Raw genomic sequence first — 20,939 nt, 5'->3', positions numbered from 1 at the left:
TCGATGCAGCTCCAATCCATAGGTATTATTATGTATACCTATCTTATACCTACATATATACATATACATACATGTGCCTAATCTCATCTCACCTTTGCCCGAAGGACTGATCAGCTCGCTTACGACAACGCGAGCATACATAATAGCATACCTAGGCATATAACAAGGCATATGCGATGCAGGTACATTTCGCATCTTAGGGCTATCCCGTAAATGTTTTCGTCTTGCGCTAAAATCCCGGCCGCAACCGAGATAACGTCTGCAAGCCTGCAAGCCTGTACTATGTAAGACGCGGGTGACTAGTAGATGTAGGAGGATGGCGTTTATATTCGGGGCGCCCTCGCACATGTACAGGTGTAAGCACATGGGATGCATGGAATGCTCACGCGGGTTGACAGAAATATTGTTACCATTATTACTTGGTATATCATATTGTTTGTATACCGATAAGAATCTTCGAAAGCCCGGTTTGGTATCCGATCTAAGGACCCGAAGATCGCCCCGCGCAGTAATATGATAATGACGCTTGCTATAACTGCCAGTTGGAGAAGGGAATTATTCCAAGGCAGCCTTACGGTTGGTGCGTCGTAAAGAGTAAAACCTGTTTGGATGACACTAAAGGACCGCAATTCCGAGTGTGACTTATTCCGTGAATATGTACCCTTACGGGAGCATTACTTACTGTAGTTTAACCTTATGGCAGATACTCGATTATCGGCTTAACAACGAAGTTAATCCTGACGGAATACAGGCGCCGCTTTCTTTAGCGTGGGCGCAGATTTTCTACGTCTGATGTTTAATAACGGTAAGGCTTATCAAGGTTAAGTACATACCGACAATAGAACTATTGAAGATCAAAGCTCCAAAAGCAAAAGATCGAGTAAACAAATCGCCATCAGATGTTCTGTCAAAACTTTAAAACTTGGAATTGCGGGGTTATCAAGCTCCGTGATTTATAGTTCCGGGTTCTTAAAGGAAACAAAACAATCGCTACGAGATGAAGGGTCTCGGAGAGACGTATTGTACCAATTTAGTTTGCACATAACGGCGCATCGGTAAGACCTTGCTTCTCGAAGGTCTGTCGAAACAAGGAGGGGCCGAAGGCAACGTTAAAGGATTAAAGAGAGATTAGAGAGACGGGGCTAAGAGAGAGAGAGTCCAGCGTAGCCGAATCCCAACGCTTGGACATTCTACCGGTCCTTGGAACTTAAAGTACATTAGGTACATTAGGTAACTAATGTAACCTAAGAGAAAAGGTTGTACTACATACTTATAAGGTACGCAGGTACATAATACTGAGCATACCCCAGACGCCCCGGTAAAGTGTTTCTAAAAATGAATTGCAATGGCGACTCGACAACCAACGTAGTACCGGTTCCCCATCAGCCGCTTCTTATCATGGCGCGCAGAGTTCCCTCGAGACGGCACGGATATTCTGCAAGTGGCGCACCTTTGTGAGCCGTCGTCTCTTCCCACCATCCACGTTGTGCTTCCGTGTACGGATCACGTTCCTAAATATTTTCTGCGCCAAATTGTAACAAGATGTCGATATTATGGCAGACCGAATGCAGCGTGCGGGCGTAGGCGCACTTGCAGCTTCAGAGGTGGAGTCTGGATCTTTTACCTTTTTGACATTCGGGACTGAGAGGCAAGTGGGGGCGGGCCAGGGGTAATCCAGGGTCAGCCGTTCTGTTACAGATTCTGAGACGCGTCAGGGATGATAACCCCTGTTCCATGCACCTCCTTCCTGTATATTATTCTCCGCCTGACCAATAACAAAACTGCCCAACGCAACTAAAATTCAACATCAAACGCGCTCCGCTGACGAACGGAGACGACACACTCCTAATCTTGGTCGGCATCGTCTGAGTCTAGAGCCTCCGGTTTTCCCTAGCCTAGGCCTTCCAGTCTCCAAGCCAATACAGTCGTCCAACACGCCTTGCAGTCTGCAAGACGTTTCTGCGCGTGTTCGAGCAAACTAGAGGTTGCGCATCCGCTTTCGACTGTACTACTTCGCTCGAACATACCCTCTTCGATCGCGCCAGAGTTTTATCTGGATGCTCCCCGGCCACACCATTCCACGATGCCATACATACCATACATACTATACACGCCATACCAGAAGGTTAGAGAGGTCAGAGCTCATGCTATGTAGTGTCGCGCAGCCCACCACGCATCGTCTCCCCTCCATCACGGGAGCTCCGCCTCCCCATCCATTCGCCCTCTCTGTCGCCATTGGCTGTTATCACTATTCCCGAATCGTCAAAATTGTGGCTTCGTCAGTCTATGTCCCTGCAGTTCTTGGCTATCCCGTCTTCAGATGAGCTCGCCTGCGCGTCTCTATCGAACCAACGTTTCTGCTGCTTCAGCATCTAATGACCAAAGTAACGCACCCAAAGTCGGTTAATCTGACGAGATCCCACTATCTATAACTTGGGAAATCGGCGGGTCTTAGGCTTTGATTGCACACATGCGCGCCTCCTGGCGCTTTGGCCAATCTCGCATATTCCGAATTCTGTTAATGAGTTCGTCTATTTTGCGCGTATTGTCCAACGAGACGTCCTTCGTGGGTCGTCTCGAAACCTCATTCGAGATCCATAGATGTCTCTAAGCGCTACGAGCAGACTAACCCGAATAGCCACACAGCATACCGTGTTCATAGGTATTGCCTTGTCAACTAAGCTACTTACGATTACCGCATGCATAGGATGTGTTTAGCAGCAAGCCCTATTCGCGTGATAGCACGGAGAGTCCTTGTTGCTCCACAAAGACCCCAGAAGGTGTTTCCAAAACCTACAGTAATAAGGTACGTATTGTAACTCTCAGGAACCTAGCTTCTCCAGATCGACATATCCGGCCGACGAAGGTGTCATGGTTGTGTCATACGACTCTACTTACATACGGCACTAGAATCTTGCCTACTCCTTCTGAGCCCACGTACAACATAGATGGTATACGATCCTCCAAGGCTAGCTTTCGCGGCTCTCGTAGTTCGCGACTCGTCTCGTCAGCTCAGCCTTTTTCTTTTTTATCCCACACTAGCTGTCTGAGCCTAATGTATATTTTACTCCTTGCCACATGGCCGGACATAACATGAGACCAAGTCACCTACTATGAGGCTCAACGGTACAGGCTAAAAATAGTGAGTAGTATCTAGACTCTAATTTTTTCTCTCGCCAAACAGACTTTTTTCCCTTAGTCTGGATGAAATTCCCCATTTTTTACTCAATATCAAATTTACGTCCGTCCTGTTATATCATAACCCCTGCCTAGCTATCCCAAAAGAGTTGGGACTTGCCATGGATATTTATGACCGGGGGGCAGCCCTGGTCCCTAGTCTAATCGGTTTCTGGCTACTTCTTACATGCTAGGTACCCGAGACCCATCCAACTCTCCGTTGCTCCCCCATACGCTCACCACTCTACCCTGCTTCAGAGACTCGACTATTCCTCGCAACACATCATCGACGAACAGATGTAACCCACCGAACCCTTGTACTGTAAATCCTTGCAGAGCCCGCTCGGTGGTCCTTGTCTACCCTATCTTGCCTGTCTCTTTCGAGAAAGCCAAGCGGGACTTAGCACGCCAGTCTCTCCTGTTGTCGAGTTCACAGACGTGGCCAGGTTTCCATGTATCAAGAAGACCCGGCTTAGCTCCTACCGATGTTCCGACTGGCCGTGTTGAATTATAATCGAACTGTCAGTGTACATACTATGTAGACCCTGTTGCGTCCGAGGGCATCCTTATATCTCTCTGTGTTCTGCACCGCCCCTCCATTAACCTGCCTTTTTACTCCTCCTCTCGCCTCGCCGCTCTCTTCCTTACACAAGGTTAACCAAGGTATTCCACTATTAGTCGCTCCTTTTTTTCTAACTCATAAGATACTCTATTATTGCCACTCTGGTCTATAACACTGGGAGCTGGCTCTCTTCCCACTTAGACAAACCAGTCTACGTGAGCAAGCACCACTTGACCAATCGGGTTACTCTGTCTCTAGGGAACTCACTACATTCTTTACGAATCTACATCTACGGCACATAGTCCAACGCTATTTATCGATTTATACACTCGCTTCCTTCGCTGTTTCACGGATCAAGGTTCTCCTCATTCCTTCTCAACTCAGAATCACATTACCATTTCCGGAGATAAATTAGTCGTTGAGGATTACTATAGCCCATATCATTATTACTATGTAAGTCATTAATAAGTTTCCTTGTTGTTACATAACACAGTCGAACATACCAACAACAATATGGATATGCCTGATCCCAGTATATGAGTATGTCGTTCATCGACTAACCTCCATATGGTACTTTTTAGTATACAAGCCATAATAGATCAGGCTTTCACATTTTGACGTCAGAATTATGGACTCAACACAGGGCCAATTGTATGTACTACTTGAGTCGGATTGTATCTAATAGAGGCTCACAACTATAGGAGCCAACACATTCAAGCACCTAGTTACACATTCGGCTCTAACGATAAATTCATCAGAGAGGTCCCGCCACCACGTCCACCTCCATTGGTCACGATGAATAGGAACGACATGTCTACTGGGGTGGAAGGTCAAATGGCACCGGCTGGAGTGTGGACAACGCCAACATCCCAAGAAGCGCGACCAAGACCCGCCACTATCCACGAAGGTTTTTCGTTTTGCGCTGGGGAGGAATTCGGAACAATTGCTTCATGGGAAACACCGTCCGGCTTGACACTTCACACGCCAAGTGATACTATGTCGCGACCCGTTTCGATGCATCAAGACTTCTACCCCGTAACGACAATGGATAGCAGTGAGTTTAACCCGACTCAGCTTAGGATCATCACTGACCATTAGTGTAGGCCCGTGGGGACCTAAACCGTGTGAAGACCACCATATTGAAATGCCCAACTTTGATGTGGACATGAACATCGGTCAAGCCTATACCACAGATGAGGCAATTCCAATTCTAGATCTTAGATACCCCGGGTCCCAAATCGAAAACGAGTCGATGGGTTTCGAGTCGGGTTTCAACCAGCGTCGCATGTCAGGTTCATCGTTTACTGTGTCGACGACAGGCGGCCTTTCTGATATGCCTTCGTACGACGATTTCTCTGCTGCTTTGTCCGAGGCTCCATCTTTCACGTCGGATTACCCGCCAACTTCGAACCGAAACTCGCTTATGTCCTCTACTCAATTGTCGCCTGTAGCTTCCCCTCGAATGACACCGCAGAGCCGCTCTGATCTCGTCCGTACTCAAAGCCGTGGCCGTGGCGCATCGCCTTCTCCTCGACCTGGTCTGAGGTCTGCTCCTTACAATGCCGATAGCAGCGCACGAAATAAGAGATGGTCTACTGGGTCTTATGGAACTGCGAACCGCCGACCGGCTCCTTTCGTTTATCATCATACGCATGACGTTTTTGGACCGAGAATGTCGTCAAGGCATTCATCGCCTACGATGCCTAACCACCCGCTCCCACTAAACTTCGGCAACCTTCAAGCTGTGCAACAGCACCCGTTCCTCATGTCACACCCGCCAGCTTTCCGTAACAGTATGCTTCTCCCAACGCAGCTACCGTCTCAACTGCCATCGCAGGCGTTTCACCCGGAAGCGCATCACTTCGAGAACCCACCACCGCTATTGTCACACGGGCTCTTCAGGATGCTGCAAAGCAACGCGGATCCCCATTCATTGCATGGACATTATACAGATTTATCTGATCCGCCAGATCTATACGCCTCTCTTCAGGAAGAACAAATTCCGCCACCGCCCGAGGACATGAATCCTTCAGACCCGGATCTTACACCTCACGAGCAAGAGCTACGATTTGAAGGTGATTTGTATACTCCCAGATGGGTTCGTGGTCACGGCAATAAGCGGGAAGGGTGGTGCGGTATTTGCAAGCCTGGTCGATGGCTGGTATTAAAGAATTCTGCATTCTGGTACGACAAGAGTTTTACTCACGGCATCAGCGCAGCTACCGGTAATCCATTCCAAGAACCTAAAGAGACTAGACGAATGGATGGCAATCCAGATGTTTGGGAAGGTCTATGTGGAAGCTGCAATGATTGGATCGCCCTGGTAAGCAGCAAGAAAAAGGGTACCACCTGGTTCAGGCACGCATATAAGGTAGGAATCGAAGTAAAGATACCTTTTGAATTAATATACTAACGAATGGCAGTGTCACACGCACCCTAAAGTTAAGGATGCGCCAAAAAGGCGACGTGAGAGCAGCAACTCAAGGGCTGTTGCAAAGCCAAAGCTGGATATACAGCAACCTATGACGCCTCGGACCGATACTACAGCAGTTTCACTGAGTGCAACACCAACCCCTATGCCAATGTCCACGCCCATTTCTCACGAACAGGCAATTCGGCCAGAACAACAACAGCAACAACAACTAAAACATTTCCCTATAGTGGATGGATTAACTAACATGATTTGACGATCACCCAAAACGAGTCCATCCCCTTTCAAACAACCATTCCTTCGCATCTAGGTGGACACCTTGAGCGAGAAACAAGACATTTCCTTGAATTTGCCGCTCTCGATATCGAGGCGGATTATAGACGGACGGCGGACTTTTCTGCTGGCCAGGTGGCGCATCTTAGCGCGCTATTCTTGCTCGCTCATCTCCTCTCTTTTTTACCAATTATGAGTCGATTTTCATTAACTTCGATACTATACCCGAATATGAACAAAATCACATTTATCCAACGCAGATGCTATGATGAATCTAGCACTGTTCGTTGGTTTACGACGGCCTGGGATAGACTGGAACGGGGGAGTATATTGTGGCGGTTACGACAGAACAAAAAGATTGGTTTTGCTTCGTTGTGCGCTATTTTCTCACATACGCGTCTACATACACAGTCGCTGATCCTATTGTCGAGTTTTCCTCTTTCGCTGTCCATATGAGTTATACCACTTTTTCTTTCCTTTACCAAATAATGTAGATAGCTAAATAAGGTGATACCCTCGACGAATCTGGGAGGATGGATTTCAGGGGGGGTTAAAGAGGTGGAAGGTTACTGTTTGTGGATTTTGTGTTGGTTCTCGGTCAGTTTACAGCCCTGCTGGGCAGCGGTAGAGTTAGGAAGAAACGGATGATACCACGGGATGGTCTCCCAGCGCGATACGCGCATAACTTAGCTAGATGATGAACGATTTCTTTGTCTTCACGCCTAATTTACTGCTGCTGACTCCATGTGATTGTGTGTGTATTCCCGACTATACGAGGCGGAAACAGCGTGAGGTGAGATAGCCGGAATAAGATCAGGGAAACGGCTCCTTCCCGAGCCGAGACGAACTTCAGCTACTACGAGATACATAGCAGCTGAAGATGCCCGTTCTATGAGGACTAGTTCAAACGACACAGCCTCCGTGCACACATACACAACCCAGAAGTATCGATCATCAGATTAGACAGCGTCAGATCAACGGGGCGGAGAGGGGAAGGGGGAGGCATCCAAGTCTTCGACGACTAGGACTAGGGCGTTCTTCGGCCCTCACCTTATTGGAGGCCCTGTTTTCTTACTGGAGACACGCCTTCCTGGCCTTGCTCTTACTAGGCGTACTCCTCCTAGCCGTAGGGCCGGGTGGATGTGGATGTGGATGTGGATGTGGATGTGGATGCTAGGCTGGAACGGAAACGAAACGCATAAATTCACATGTTTGTATTGGGCAGCTGGGCTAAACTTAGGTAAGTTACTAACTACCCCTGTAGCGCAGAACTTATGATCTAGATTCTGGATGTTCTTGTTTTGTGCTTGTGCTTGTGCTTGTGCTCGTGCGTGTTGAATGGTTTGTGTATGGATAGATAGAGGAAATCGGGGTTAGATGCTAAGCATTGTATGTACCTAATATATGACATATGTTAGGTACGTGTGGACGACCGGATGTATCTATCTTGCATACTTGCAGATCTCCATCACGCAAATTTTCGGCGCGGGGCCACTAGTCATATCTCTCGATCTATGAATAGGATCGGGGAATTTTCCCGTTGGTTTAGGACGGTACGTCAAAGAGTCTAGTGTGCTTGCTTTCTCGGACGTTATACCTTGACAGCCATAGTGGTTTAACCCCTGGCTCTAAGAGAACCAGCATGATCCATACATATATTAGGTAGGTAGGTAGGGAGGTATACGTGTACACACACACCCCCTTCTTTACTTCCTTCACTCTGCTGACATACACTAGTAGTTCGAGTTCGATCCTTGTTCCCTGGCGTCGGGTCTAAGGTATGTAAGGCAAACCCATAAAACTGCACATATATGTATGCTTGATGGCGGGCTTCCGAGTCGTAGGATGAGCTTACTCACGATACCCGGGGGAATCTCCCGCGCAGGGGGGGGGAGGGCTGCTTACCATCCCAACAGTCACTTAGTCAACCCGCGCGGGTTGGAGAGAAAGTGAGGAGGAAGAACTAAGCCTGAGGATCCCGTGTGCTTCTAGACTGCGTGTTCGTGGCTGCAGACGGCAGTATGTCACTCTCCGTGCTCCTTCCTGTTATCCCGTTTCCGTTATATTGGGGGCTGTTGGAAATTCCAAATCTCTCTACGGGTGTATGGGTAGATATTCGGGATAGTCGATATGTCGTCGTACTGGCTATATACTATTGATACAATCCCACGGTTCTACAGAAAAGGGGGCGACATCCTAATACTTCTAGAAAGAAGTACCTATTTTTCTTTTTCTTTTTTTTTATTAGACCGGGATGGGACTTGTAAAGCTTTATATCCGAGAAGTACACAGGAGTCTGGAGGACGTACAGAATTTTAGGGACACAGGTAGAAGTTTATTATTGTTGTATTGGAATTACTTTAATGGATATCATTTAAACCAGTCTAACGAGTAACTCTCTATATGTGATGGCGCCTTGATGAGTATAAAGGGGCTTCCTCAATTGATAGAATGATAAGTCAAGCATCAATAAGTTCAAGTACGAATAGAGGCAAGTACGGTAATGATATTATTTAGTATTCTATCAAACGAAGAACGCTTAATAATGTACATCGATATTTGGGGAACTGGCTAACCTACCTGGTTAGTATGTCTAGGCCCTGTATTCATTCTCGACACTACCTAACTATGCATGTGTTAAGCAATACATAAATGGTCTGGCCATTCACACACGCACCGTGGGCCTGGATGGCTTCCAGGATCGGCGCTGGCGCGATCCTTCTAGCGACGTGTAAGATAGTGGCTTATAGGATTGAAGGCGGGAGCGGGATCGGGATCGGGATCTCTCGCGTTAGTACGCTTCGGCATATGCTCCCTTAGTGCGCAATTCGCGGAGGATTCTGGGCTTCCTGAGCTATCATATCTCCTGCCGCTCAGAAGGCTCCTGGCTGGCAACGCACACCTTTACTTGACAAAAGGACCCGCCGAGTAATCCAACCTGTAGGCTTGTGCATAGCTAATTTGGGCCGTGTGTACCAGGCAAGAATCGGGGGTTCTTACAAATGGAACTGGTCTATCTGGAGAAATTTCTATTGATATGATATATTTATAACTACTGTCCTTAGCCTTTTGATGGTATCTTCAAATATGTCTTTAGGTATGCGGCGACTTTCCTCTTCGTCTGTTCATTCTCTAATGCAACCCCAATATGACCCTATCTGTTACACATTCAGGTCTCTGAGTATCCTCCCTTCGCTACGAATCCTGATCCATACCAAGTATCACGAAACTCGATGATATTTACGCGAGGTTACGAAAGCGAGGCCACAACGGAGTAGCGCTCGCCTTTTCTGTCATGATAAACAAGTCTTCCTTATTATAACTCTCCCTGTTTCCGTCATTTAGGTCGTTTTTACACGAGGCACCCCTTTAAGCGCTTGTGCCCCTGAATAGCCTCGTATTACTGAACTCTGCCCCCACCGCCGGCGAATCGCTCCTCGCTACTAAAGCTATATTAAGATTCGATGTACCCGAGCAAGATACCTCGACGCCGAGTCTCGAGTACGGCTGGTGAACATTGATACACTAGGAGGCTTTTTGTCTTGAAACTGGGGGGCGGGTAGGAAGTGGTTGATGCTGTTGAAGCCGACGTCCTCGTATGGGATCATTGTAACAGGAGAGGATACAATCCCATATAAACCTCATCAGAGTTGCCTTCCCGAAGTCTCAGCGGCGTCGCTATCGCTTATACGGCAACTATTTTGCTTCATGTGAGTAAATCAATTCTCTACGTGCTGCGCATATTTAAGCAGTCTTCACGACAGTACCGCACCACATTCCAACGTATCGCCAATAGCTTTCTTCGCCGTACGCTCCATACGCTTATGAAAATGTTCCAGCTGTCTTTACGAAATTAAGTTCATAGTATCTACAGCCCCGACCCCCTTTTACTAAGTCTTAGGTAGTGGTTTATTTTGAGCGGCCAGATAATTTAGGATTTCAAGTCGGGACTTGTCTCATTACTGAGGCATCACACCATGTAAGGCAAATATTTGCGAGAGGGAAGCTGACGAAGATACCGAATGCGTATATTAAAGCTCGTAGAACTGGCTCGACAATGATGATGGGCTAGCCGGATAGGTGAGGACTCATAAGGTTGCAACCGGCCGTTGATAGTTGATAAGCTTAACGCCGACGAGAATGAGTACGTCCTTGACGACCTGAAGAGGTGTTAGATTCGTAGTAACGTCACTTCAACAGATCCTGCCTCGATATTGTGTCGCATTAGGGTTGCAGTATTCATATGAGGATATATCATACCTTGCATATGCGCCTGTTGAGCCCTAGATACTATAGCTGACGGATATGAAGGAGGATTCGGATATATATTTTTGTGAGTAGTAATCTGTGAGCCTTTTTATGATGTTCACTGACTTCTAGTTACGGCTCCGGAGACTCATATATACAAGAATAGAAAAAGTTGCTCTACTGTATCCTACGTCGCATTGAAATATCGGATTTACAATATGTACTTCGGCGACATCCTACCAATCTTGGATTGCCTGCCGAGCCGGACATGTGTTTAAAAGATAATAAAGGGTGTGATAGATTAGAAAAATTTAGATTTACTTTTGTTCGTAGTTGATATGGGAGGTAGGTGTTGTAATTGATAAATAAACAAACTGGACATCATCTATAGTTTCACATATATATGAAACAATACCTCTTAAATTAAACTCTCTATGATAAAAAATCCAAGTGGAATAGTAGCAATGATGTAATTCAACAGCTTACATAAGGTTAAATCCCGAGATAGTCTTCGACCAGTTCAGGAGAAAAGGCATTATCAAGACGAAAATGTGGAGGTTTAATTGGCACGTTTTGGGAAATAGCATAAAACAACGTGGCCAATCATATGCGAGCTATTGTCCTACATGCACACAACAGGAACTAAAGATAGATTTTGGGGATAGACTTTAAAGATACATAATGCATCTGCGTACCTTAACTTTCTTACTTACACATGGTTGAGGAAGTACGAAGGGCTTTGCTGGTTCGAACCAATGCCGACTATTTGAATGCTTTTTGTCGAACGAGAGCGAACCAATAACAAGCCAAACGAACAATGTCCTACCAGGGTCTGCTACGATATTTAATAATTCGTCGAGCCATAGGGCTATGCAGGGTACACTGCAGATCCGACGTCACCGGCCTTCTTCCACCTCGGGGGAACACGTCGTACGCAATCGAATATAGGAGGTAGTATTATCGATTGGGATTTTTTATCATCGGGCTGGTGAAAGAAGGAAGAAATACGCGCGCTTCCTCTACCAATCTCTATTAATACGTTCGAGGTTAAAGTATTACGACGTAAGTCGAGTTTGACTAACCTGCGACAATTGTAGGGCGTCTATTCCCATTGAACTATTTCCAGTTCCCCTATTCCCCTATCCTCCTTTAAATATAGAAAGACTCGAGGGCGACTCGAGGATGTACGAGACTGAGACTTCAATGGTGAGCTGCGGCGCCTGTTGAGGTAGTGGCGCCAACAGGACCAAGCAAAAAGCAGTTATTTCGTCAATTTGTCTGCTGCAGCCACAAGCCATTGGGCAGTCAATGGAAATAACAATTGCCTCGGTATCGATGACACACGATGACACACGATGACACAATTACCACAATAAGACCTAGAGTTTCACTATGGTCTGATTGATATGCCACCATATTGCATCAGCCGAGCTCTAATCAGAACAACCGAGATCTGAATACTCCCGACACATACATAATATAGACTCAACTGCTAACTGTTTACACATCTCATTCACATCTTTCTCGCACGGCTAAGCTGTGATTTTAACAGCAAACTGCATAGCTGCCTGCTCGAGTATGCAGGTTGTACGAAGTACATAAAGATAGGTAGGCCGCTGTGTGGGGATAGTTCTTCTGTTGACTCATTCTTGTCCCATCTAATGCAGGTCCTAGCTCGAAATCGCTGGATCCATCGTGAGTGTAACCAATGATACCTATCGAATGGAGTTTTCTAGCATTGTTCTATAGGCTGGAAGCTCTACACACCTACGTACAACAGCCTAGCGTGATCCACCGTGATTCGACCGACGATGCGGACGCCAGTAGGCTACTATACCGCCATATAACTAAGTACTATACAACGTATAAGTATGAAAGTGATGAACGTTTATTATAAAGTATAGTTTAGTGTTTAGCTAAATTACAGTATTATTTAGTCCAGCCACCTAATTTGCTTCTGCACAAGGGCCAATTGACAGCTCACTACTTGACCGATATTTGCTGGGAATATGGGAGATCCCTCCGACTCGGTACCGCAGCTGGGTAGTAAGCATCAGCAATTTGTCCGCTTGGTGGAGACGGAGCATATCTGCAGGTCCGAATTCCTCAAAAGTTGCAAGTAACCATAGTATATATATTGCTATACCTAACTGTAATAGCAGTGAAAATAAGGGTTAGGTCATCCTATTTCTACCTTCTATAGAATTGTCAGTATTAGAGGCTTTGCGTTACATAGTATTGCTTTTCGAGGAGTTTACGCGCCGCTTATCTACTTTAGCTAGTCTCCTTGCCCAAGAGCTCCTAACCAATTGATTCCGTATTTCTTGACTGCTGCATGCTATACATACTATGCATACTATACTATGTAGTATGGCATATTTCCTTAGAAGTGTACTTCTTCTCGGATTTAGAAAGAGGTTGCTAGTAGGTCTCACTAGGCACCATCCACTAAGAATTGCTATTGTCTTTTGCTTTCTGCCCCTCGTTACACTTACTAAGTTGCTCCGTAATTGCGATTACATTGTGTTAGTATATAAAAAAATAAAAATTAAAGTACCGCTAGGCTTAGCACAAGTTGCACAGACCTTAGTCTACCTAAAAATTTACCCGACAGCCTAACCGCAAACCCGCAAACCCGCAAACCGTCCTAAACTTAGAGAGACACCCGCATCTACCTAAGCATCTTTACCCACCAACGCTTCTTCACCACGACAACCACCATTGGACGTATGATTTTCTCTTTTTCAACTTTTAGACCACCAATTAATGATACACGACTCTTTTTTTTTAACCGCCTTCACTCATAATTGTGTGTTATATTCCGAGACTAAGTTTAGATCTCTACCAACAATCAAAGTTTCTAATCTGTATAATCTAGCTCTGCCTAAATCTAGCAAACGGACATACATATCTACCTACCTAGCTACCTATCTACCTGGCTACGCCTCAACTCTCGACGAATTGTATATATGATAATGTGCAATGACATACAAACTTCAACAATTACAACTATCTAAGGGGAACTTCCTTTAAAAGAACCATATACTTTTGCTATGAGTGGAGATAGACCAACTTCTAGGCAAGACACCTTCATTCTCCCTGTCCACTTGTCTCAGTGAGTGCTAATATTCGGTTTGTAGCTTTGGTGATCCAAACGCTCAGCCTCCCACCCCAAAGCAAACCCCGACCACCGCTGGTTTTCCGAGCTCTGTGTTCGAAACCCCCAAGAGTAACCGAGCCTCCTTCGAGGATTCCTCTGGGTGGACTCCTCAGTTTGCCGAGGAGTATTCCGTCTTCAATTCCACCCCCGGTAACCTGAAAGCTTCCCACGCTCCCTTTGCCGACTACTCTGCCCCTACGCCTTATCAGGCTTCAAATCATAAGAGGCTCCTATCCGCCGGGAGCATTGTTGCTGAACTTTCAACCCATGCTCCTCACTTTTCGCCGAACCCAAATTTACCTCTACCGCCTGTTGACCCGTCTAAACGGCTGGCATCATCTCCGAACCCCCTAGCCTCCGGCCATAGCCCAACTGAAGCCGGCTTCCGGTTTAGTTCTCAACAGCTGTCCAAGAAGATCCACCGAGACGGAGCGCAAGAGACTCAGGGGCAAACGGCTACACCGCCGCCGTCTACTCACAAAGGAAGGCAGCGACTCGCCCCAAAGCTACGGACGAGCAATATGCAAAATGACGGATTCGAACAGGAGTTCGTAGCTGGCACGCCGCAACAGATGCCCAGTTTTATCTCAACAACTCCCACGGATCTTTTTGGATACCCAATGTCAGCGCCAGCTACGGCCTCTGGCTATGGGGATTCGCGTATGTTCTGGGATACTGATATGGGTGGGATGGATATCGACTTTTCCGTTGCTAGTGGGGAGATGTTCCAAACCTCTAGTCACCGGCCCATGAGCTCTATAGATTGGGGCAAGTCAAACGAGATGTTCCAAGAAACGGGCGCTATTCCATCGCAAAGCCAAGAAAGTAACCCGCCAGCGAAGAAGGAACGGGCACTTGCGCCAAAACCTCCGCAGTCGGCTTTAGACACAAGCGTTGCCGATACGGCAATGTTTAGTCAGTCCTTCGCTACATCGGCTGACGAATCTTTTGCCATGATGAACCAGAATGGCTCCGTAGATCCCGGCCTCCTGTTTACGAGGCCGCCGTCTGCGAACATGGAACCTGCCTCTTTCAACCCCTTATCGCAGCCTCCCTTGATGCAATCTTTTTCGCATCCAGAGCCTATCGTATTAGCTGCCAAGGCGCCAAAACGTGGAGCCGTTCGCCGTTCAGCTAGCAACAAGGAGATAAACGCCGGCAAGAAGGTGAATCGGGTGTCCGCGAGCTCACCGGTCAAGCCATCTGATCGCCCCGGGCTATCGCGTAGCTCCAGCGAGAAGATAAGCCGAAAGCCTGTCAGCAAGGCAGCTAATTTACCTAACCTTGCACCAGCTACACGACCCATGCCGCAGAGTGTTGGACGATCGGCATCCCAAGGATCTAGAATAAGCGGAAGTGGAAGAATATCACCATTGAAGAATCACCAACAACGACTACCAAGTTTGAGCTCCATCCCTGAAACACCCCCAAGAACGCAAACTTCGGTCAAGTTCACAATCGATTCAAGGGGTCGGGCTCGCGCGGAAACAACGACAATAGTCGTAGAAGATGATGATACAACACCAACAGCAGTGCGTAGTCGGAAGGAAAAGCGTAGCAAAGGGAAAGGGAAAAGCTGGGCATCCTCCGAAGATGATGATTCCTCAACGGATGATGAACCTATAATTATTCCTAGCCGGAACACGTCGTTCGCTCTCCCAGACCCACGAAACCCGGCGTCCCTCCCTTTCCACTCCTCTCAGCGGAGTATTAGTGACCAGAGTACGAGTAGTCTCGGAATATACTATAACGAACCTGATCCCGTCGATGATCCCGAGAGCGAGGCCGAGACGGTGATGAATGTACCCGGCGGTAGTAATTACGGCGACGCAACAAGCGAGCTACGTAGAGTTATCGAGAACCGTCAGAAGAGGGCGTCGAACATGAATGAGAATTTCATACCTCGACCAGTCTCAAGATTAACTCCTTCCCCTTTAAAAACCAGTCAACTCCGTAGCCAGTCTACTGAACGAGGCCACCGCATTCGATGCGTTTGCAACACAGCTAATAACCACATCAATGGCAATAGCTATATGGTTCAATGGTACCCATACCATTTTCTTTCTTCCCCTATATAGTCGAACTACGACACCATTCAATACCATGACTAACCCCTATTATAGTGAATCATGCGAGATGTGGCTTCATGGTAAATGCATCAACATCACAAGGCAAACCCATCCTAGCGTGTATATATGTGCGTTTTGTGCAAACACGCCGAACGCCCATGGAATGCGAGGCCGGGAAATACGCAGGAGCATGGGGGGCACGAACCCCCGAGTACCTGCTACATCTCCGCTAGCACACAAGTCATTCAAGTCGTTCAGATGACGATATGCAGTCAGTGTTCGTAACGAGGCATGTTGCTTACGATACGTTAAATCTATAATGGGGATATATGTTAATGGCGCTCATTGGATATAGACGGGATAGAATAGTGCTACGAGATTCAGCTGGGGGCCTTTACGTTTACACGATACCCTAATCTATATTTCATAGATGATGAGTAGCAATAAGAAGCGCAGATTTGTGAAGGCTATGTGGCAAGGGTACCGATTTGATGTGTTTATTGTTTATTATGATCAATCGTTTACATATGCATATGTACAAGCGATTGCTACGGAATGGCTTGAAGATAGAGGATGATTGAGCTATGCAAGTTCGTGGGTAAGGGAAATATAGCCATATGAATGCCTAACAAATGGAAGCACACAAATCTATAAGTTGTCGGCGGATACTATGATGTACCAATCTGAGTGGATACCGAGTGATGTAGAGTATATGTAGATCAAGTGAAATCTGATAAGCCGGTCCTCGGTATACTGAATCGGTAAACGGGTTTAATTATGGCGAAGCTTCATAGGCAAAGAGAAGAGCGCCGGGAGACAAAGAGCAAGAGCTATGTATCTAATATAGAAGGCCGATCTCGGCAACCGCGGGGTGGGTTCGGAGACACAAGCAATTAACGCGGGGCAGCTTCCATGCTGTTAGCTTTTTTTTGTTTGCTACTGGCAAGAATAAACCCCAAGCAACTTCCCCAGATCCCTTAGATACCTCATGTACCTACCCTCTCTATATTATAGCTCGGTCATCTCCTAAATCAACTCGGAATAAACTCGCTCACTTACTTCCTTATCCAATTCCTCTTACGAACCCAATTGGCCCTCGAAAATGGCAACACACAACATCGTAGTCTTCGGCGGAGATCACAGCGGCCCCGAGGTCGTGGCCGAGGCCGTCAAGGTATGTTGCCAAGAGATAGACGAATACAAATCCAACCAGAGATGGCATCCGCCTATACGACAGCCACCTCAATTATAAGAGCTACGCTAATATATAGACTACGCTACTAGGTCATCAAAGCGGTTGAGTCCTCCAGACCCTCTGTCGGCAAGTTCAACCTTCAAGAACACTTACTAGGCGGCGTACGTTCTCCGAATTCCAAAAAGCATCCTACCTCCCTTTCCTTTCCTTTCCCTTCCCTTCTCTCCCCGCTCTGTACCACCCCCCCTTGAATCGCTCACGTGCCTAGCGAAGGGAAGAACATAGCTAGCTGACACGTTATATAATTGGGATGCTACAGTGCTCGATCAACGCCCACGGCACACCCCTTACAGACGAAGCCCTCGCGGCCGCTAAATCGGCCGATGCCGTCCTTCTCGGCGCCATCGGCGGTCCCGAATGGGGCACCGGCGCCGTCCGCCCCGAGCAGGGCATCCTGAAGCTGCGCAAGGAGATGGAGACGTACGGCAACCTGCGCCCGTGCTTCTTCCCCTCGGAGTCGCTCGTCCAGTACTCGCCGCTGAAAGCCGAGGTCTGCCGCGGCACCAACTTCACCGTCGTCCGCGAGCTTACCGGCGGCATCTACTTTGGCGAGCGCAAGGAGGCTGGCGACGGGGATGAGGCTTGGGATACGGAGCTGTACTCGCGCCAGGAGATCGAGCGCATTACTCGCCTCGCTGCGTACATTGCGCTTGCGAGTGATCCGCCCGCGCCCGTCTGGAGTCTGGACAAGGCGAATGTCTTGGCGTCGAGTCGGCTCTGGCGCAAGGTCGTGTCCGAGACGATGGCCCGCGAGTTTCCCCAGCTGAAGCTCCAGCACCAGCTTATCGACAGCGCGGCCATGATCATGGTCAAGAACCCGCGCGGTCTTAACGGCGTCGTCGTCACTAGCAACCTGTTCGGCGACATCATCAGCGACGAGGCGAGCGTTATTCCCGGCAGCATTGGTCTGAGCCCTAGCGCCAGTCTAAGCGGTATTCCGGACGGCAAGTCGAGGTGTAACGGCATTTACGAGCCCATCCACGGTAAGGCCCCCCCTTTTATCCTACGGGAGCATCGGAGTTCTGATCAGGCTAACAAATTCCAGGCTCGGCCCCCGATATCTCGGGCAAAGGCATCGTCAACCCCATCGGCACCATCCTCTCCGTCGCCATGATGTTCCGATACTCGCTGCAGCTACCCAAGGAGGCCGACGCCATCGAGCAGGCGGTCAAGAACGTCATCGACGGCGGCGTCCGGACGAAGGATCTCGGCGGCGAGGCCGGCACCAAGGAGACTGGCGATGCCGTCGTCGCGGAGTTAACTAAGATCCTTAAGAACTAACTAACTAGAGTCGTGTTCCTAAGATAGGAAAGGGCGGACTGGAAATTTCAAAGCGGTGTTCTTGGTTGGGGTACCCAGGTAAATAAAATAAAACTGGTAGGGAAAAAGGACGACGATGGTTTGCTAGTGTTTATAATGCGCCGCGACGCGTTCAATGCAAATTCGATGATTTCAAGTTTTCCAACTTAAGTAAACGTTAGAACTTTGTGGCAAAGTAGGAGTTATCCGAGCCTAGCCAAACCTCTTAAGGCTAAGCTGAATTTATTAGTATCGCCCTGGGTATAGTCAAACTCCATGGTTCCTAACGCTACTATCGTGCGTCGTAGTGCTAGCCAAATGCCTCCGCGAGAAATACAACCGAGACGCCGTCTATCTATTAACCTCCCATATGCTACTACTACTACTACTACTACTAATACGTAAACCCCACCCCCTTCACCTCCTCGCAGTATTCACCAGCACCCTCGCCACATCGTCCCTCAACTCAGGCATGGCGCGCTCCATCTCGCCAGCAAGCACATTGCGAAAGGACGCGAAGGCGCTCTGCTTGCCGCGCATGAGCTGGTTGCCGCGGCGCACGGCCTCGACGAACTCGCGGGTGTAGATGTCGGGGTTGCGGCCGTTCTCGACGTACTCGACCAGCTCGGGGGGCACCTTTGGTAACGAGGGTAGATGCGGGTCGGTGGCGCGCGAGTGGATGGATTGCAGGTTGGCGCTTAGGGTGCGCAGCTCGTTGGCGATGACGTCCCGGGACGGGCGGCTGTGAGGGGGGGAGGAGGAGGACGGGGTGTTGTTGCCGGTGCCGGAGGGGGGGCCGGCGGCGGCGGCGGCGTTGTCGTAGTTGGTTACTTGGACTAGGACGTTGGTGAGGGTTTGGATTGTGTCTTTAAGTTGTTCTGCGAGGGGGGGGGGGTTAGTATTGAGTTGTATTGGGGGGGTGTTGTATGTTTGTATTAGTGTATAGATAGAGAAAGAGAGAGAGATATATATATATATATTGGTATAGAAGTGAGTATACGAAGGATAGGGTGGGAATAGCTTACGCTCGAGAGCATCGTGGTCCACGCGCGTCATTGGCGCCATCGCGTGTGCGTGTTGTTCGAAGACGCTCTAAAATAGGGGATATTATATCTTCTGGTTGTATAGTATGCGAAGGTTGCGGGCGTTGGCAAAGATGCGAAGCTAGAGATCGAAATGGTGCTAGAGGTGCTGGAGGTGAGAATGAAGCTTAGGTAGGGAAACGCTGTGGAGTTTGGAGTTTGGAGGGGATGGGAAAGAGACAGGGGTCGTTCCATGCGATTGGAGTTATGTACCTAGGTACCGCAGTAGGTGAATTATGTATTGATCTTAGATCGCGACCAATCAGATACAAGATATTCGCTGCTTTTGTTCAAGCTTAACTTCATCAGTTTATATTGTACTGAAGAGTTATGATTAATAATCAAATATAGGCATCGTCTGCCCGATAGGGAATGAAGCTAGTTAATATTTACCTTAAGTAGTTTAAAATAAGCATCAGTTCTATCAGAGTGCAAATGGCTGAAAGAACAACTTATACGACCTAGCAGGTCGCAAAGCGAGCCGGCTTAAAACCCAAACACTTCATTTGCAACATGGAAAGTGTCGATAATTGCAGATGTAAACATTGTAAACCTAAAGCCCAGAATATGTAGCATCTCGAATCTGGTTCGAACTCCGTGGCCAATCTTGTGGTATAATAGACTAAACGCTTTTTAAGACATTAGCTGGATTTGTAACTGATAATTTCTTAAAGCTTTGCTAGTATAAGAAAGGGACCCCGTAACAAGTTGCAATATTAGTCTTAACCAATGCTTTAGTTGACAATGGTAACTTCCTATACAAAAGGATTATTATTACAGTTGGGCAGGCTGTGTCATTAGATTCCATAATTCTACACCAGTCAAAGTCAAGCCGGGCTCATACATAATCGTCTCTCGACCCCCCCCCCCCCCCCGGTGTCTAATCACACACCTGCCGTACGCTTACTCACACTATCGATTTTAGAAGTTGCTTTACGTACTTTGATCTTTCCTAAGACGCGCATGCTTACGTCTTTTGTTTCGGTGACATCTTGCCTTTCTTTAGTATGTTGCAGCGCAACTTTATTTTAGCTGAGTATACGTTGTATAACCAATCAGCAGTCCAAGATTACCCCCAGACGTTTGTAGAGTCTCGGCATTTCTTAGCCGCAGTGATACGTCAACTACAACTCTTACAACCTTCCTAAAAATCAAATCAACCCAAATCAATATTATCATTTGACTTATATAAGTACTTCTATTGCTTAATGATCTATACTAACTTAGAAACTAACTTCACAACCCAAACCAGCTTAAACCAAAATGAGATGTTACTCTGGATAATAACACGTAGTTAATAGAAGAAATTAAGTATTCTATTACAACCGTCATCATTTTATAGATCTACTTTAATCCGTATTATATGGCATGTAGCTTATCAGA

The 20,939-nt window shown here is 47.5% G+C and overlaps 4 protein-coding genes across 4 annotated transcripts; 3 read left to right on the top strand and 1 right to left on the bottom strand.

Annotated features, from left to right (window-relative positions):
* Positions 1–4,395: 4,395 nt before the first annotated feature.
* Positions 4,396–6,531, top strand: F4817DRAFT_208795 (uncharacterized protein). Its single transcript, XM_049298664.1, has 3 exons — positions 4,396–4,793; positions 4,843–6,110; positions 6,163–6,531. Exons 1-3 carry the CDS (start codon positions 4,535–4,537, stop codon positions 6,424–6,426), a joined length of 1,791 nt encoding a protein of 596 aa, XP_049156248.1. The 5' UTR covers positions 4,396–4,534; the 3' UTR covers positions 6,427–6,531.
* A 6,751-nt stretch (positions 6,532–13,282) lies between these two features.
* On the top strand, positions 13,283–16,833 carry F4817DRAFT_346409 (uncharacterized protein). The gene is made up of 4 exons (XM_049304394.1): positions 13,283–13,500; positions 13,570–13,770; positions 13,832–15,895; positions 15,975–16,833. The coding sequence occupies exons 2-4, from the start codon at positions 13,745–13,747 to the stop codon at positions 16,180–16,182; spliced, it is 2,298 nt and encodes a 765-aa protein (XP_049156247.1). The 5' UTR covers positions 13,283–13,500; positions 13,570–13,744; the 3' UTR covers positions 16,183–16,833.
* Positions 16,834–18,869, top strand: F4817DRAFT_346407 (beta-isopropylmalate dehydrogenase). Its single transcript, XM_049304393.1, has 4 exons — positions 16,834–17,094; positions 17,205–17,276; positions 17,435–18,158; positions 18,221–18,869. Exons 1-4 carry the CDS (start codon positions 17,023–17,025, stop codon positions 18,454–18,456), a joined length of 1,104 nt encoding a protein of 367 aa, XP_049156246.1. The 5' UTR covers positions 16,834–17,022; the 3' UTR covers positions 18,457–18,869.
* Positions 18,847–19,694, bottom strand: F4817DRAFT_346405 (mediator complex, subunit Med10). Its single transcript, XM_049304392.1, has 2 exons — positions 19,500–19,694; positions 18,847–19,352 (listed from the first exon to the last, which is right to left on the bottom strand). Exons 1-2 carry the CDS (start codon positions 19,537–19,539, stop codon positions 18,892–18,894), a joined length of 501 nt encoding a protein of 166 aa, XP_049156245.1. The 5' UTR covers positions 19,540–19,694; the 3' UTR covers positions 18,847–18,891.
* Between the last annotated feature and the right edge of the window lie 1,245 nt (positions 19,695–20,939).

This window comes from Daldinia loculata, assembly GCF_022478755.1.
Source record: "Daldinia loculata strain CBS 113971 unplaced genomic scaffold F4817scaffold_49, whole genome shotgun sequence".
NCBI lineage: Eukaryota > Fungi > Ascomycota > Sordariomycetes > Xylariales > Hypoxylaceae > Daldinia > Daldinia loculata.
Note: the sequence above shows the minus strand (reverse complement) of the source record. Positions and strands in the feature narration are given on the sequence as shown.

What these genes read in the sequence shown, in the direction of transcription:
- F4817DRAFT_346409 (XM_049304394.1), top strand. Translation starts at nt 13,745, where the DNA reads ATGAGTGGAGATAGACCAACTTCTAG. An exon ending in GGAGATAGACCAACTTCTAG is followed by an intron (nt 13,771 to 13,831) that starts GCAAGACACCTT and finishes TTCGGTTTGTAG; the next exon opens with CTTTGGTGATCCAAACGCTC. An exon ending in AATAGCTATATGGTTCAATG is followed by an intron (nt 15,896 to 15,974) that starts GTACCCATACCA and finishes CCCCTATTATAG; the next exon opens with TGAATCATGCGAGATGTGGC.
- F4817DRAFT_346407 (XM_049304393.1), top strand. Translation starts at nt 17,023, where the DNA reads ATGGCAACACACAACATCGTAGTCTTCGGCGGAGATCACAGCGGCCCC. An exon ending in TCGTGGCCGAGGCCGTCAAG is followed by an intron (nt 17,095 to 17,204) that starts GTATGTTGCCAA and finishes CTACGCTACTAG; the next exon opens with GTCATCAAAGCGGTTGAGTC. An exon ending in CATTTACGAGCCCATCCACG is followed by an intron (nt 18,159 to 18,220) that starts GTAAGGCCCCCC and finishes AACAAATTCCAG; the next exon opens with GCTCGGCCCCCGATATCTCG.
- F4817DRAFT_346405 (XM_049304392.1), bottom strand. Translation starts at nt 19,539, where the DNA reads ATGGCGCCAATGACGCGCGTGGACCACGATGCTCTCGAGC. An exon ending in GGACCACGATGCTCTCGAGC is followed by an intron (nt 19,353 to 19,499) that starts GTAAGCTATTCC and finishes CCCCCCTCGCAG; the next exon opens with AACAACTTAAAGACACAATC.
- F4817DRAFT_208795 (XM_049298664.1), top strand. Translation starts at nt 4,535, where the DNA reads ATGAATAGGAACGACATGTCTACTGGGGTGGAAGGTCAAATGGCACCG. An exon ending in CGTAACGACAATGGATAGCA is followed by an intron (nt 4,794 to 4,842) that starts GTGAGTTTAACC and finishes CCATTAGTGTAG; the next exon opens with GCCCGTGGGGACCTAAACCG. An exon ending in GGTTCAGGCACGCATATAAG is followed by an intron (nt 6,111 to 6,162) that starts GTAGGAATCGAA and finishes AACGAATGGCAG; the next exon opens with TGTCACACGCACCCTAAAGT.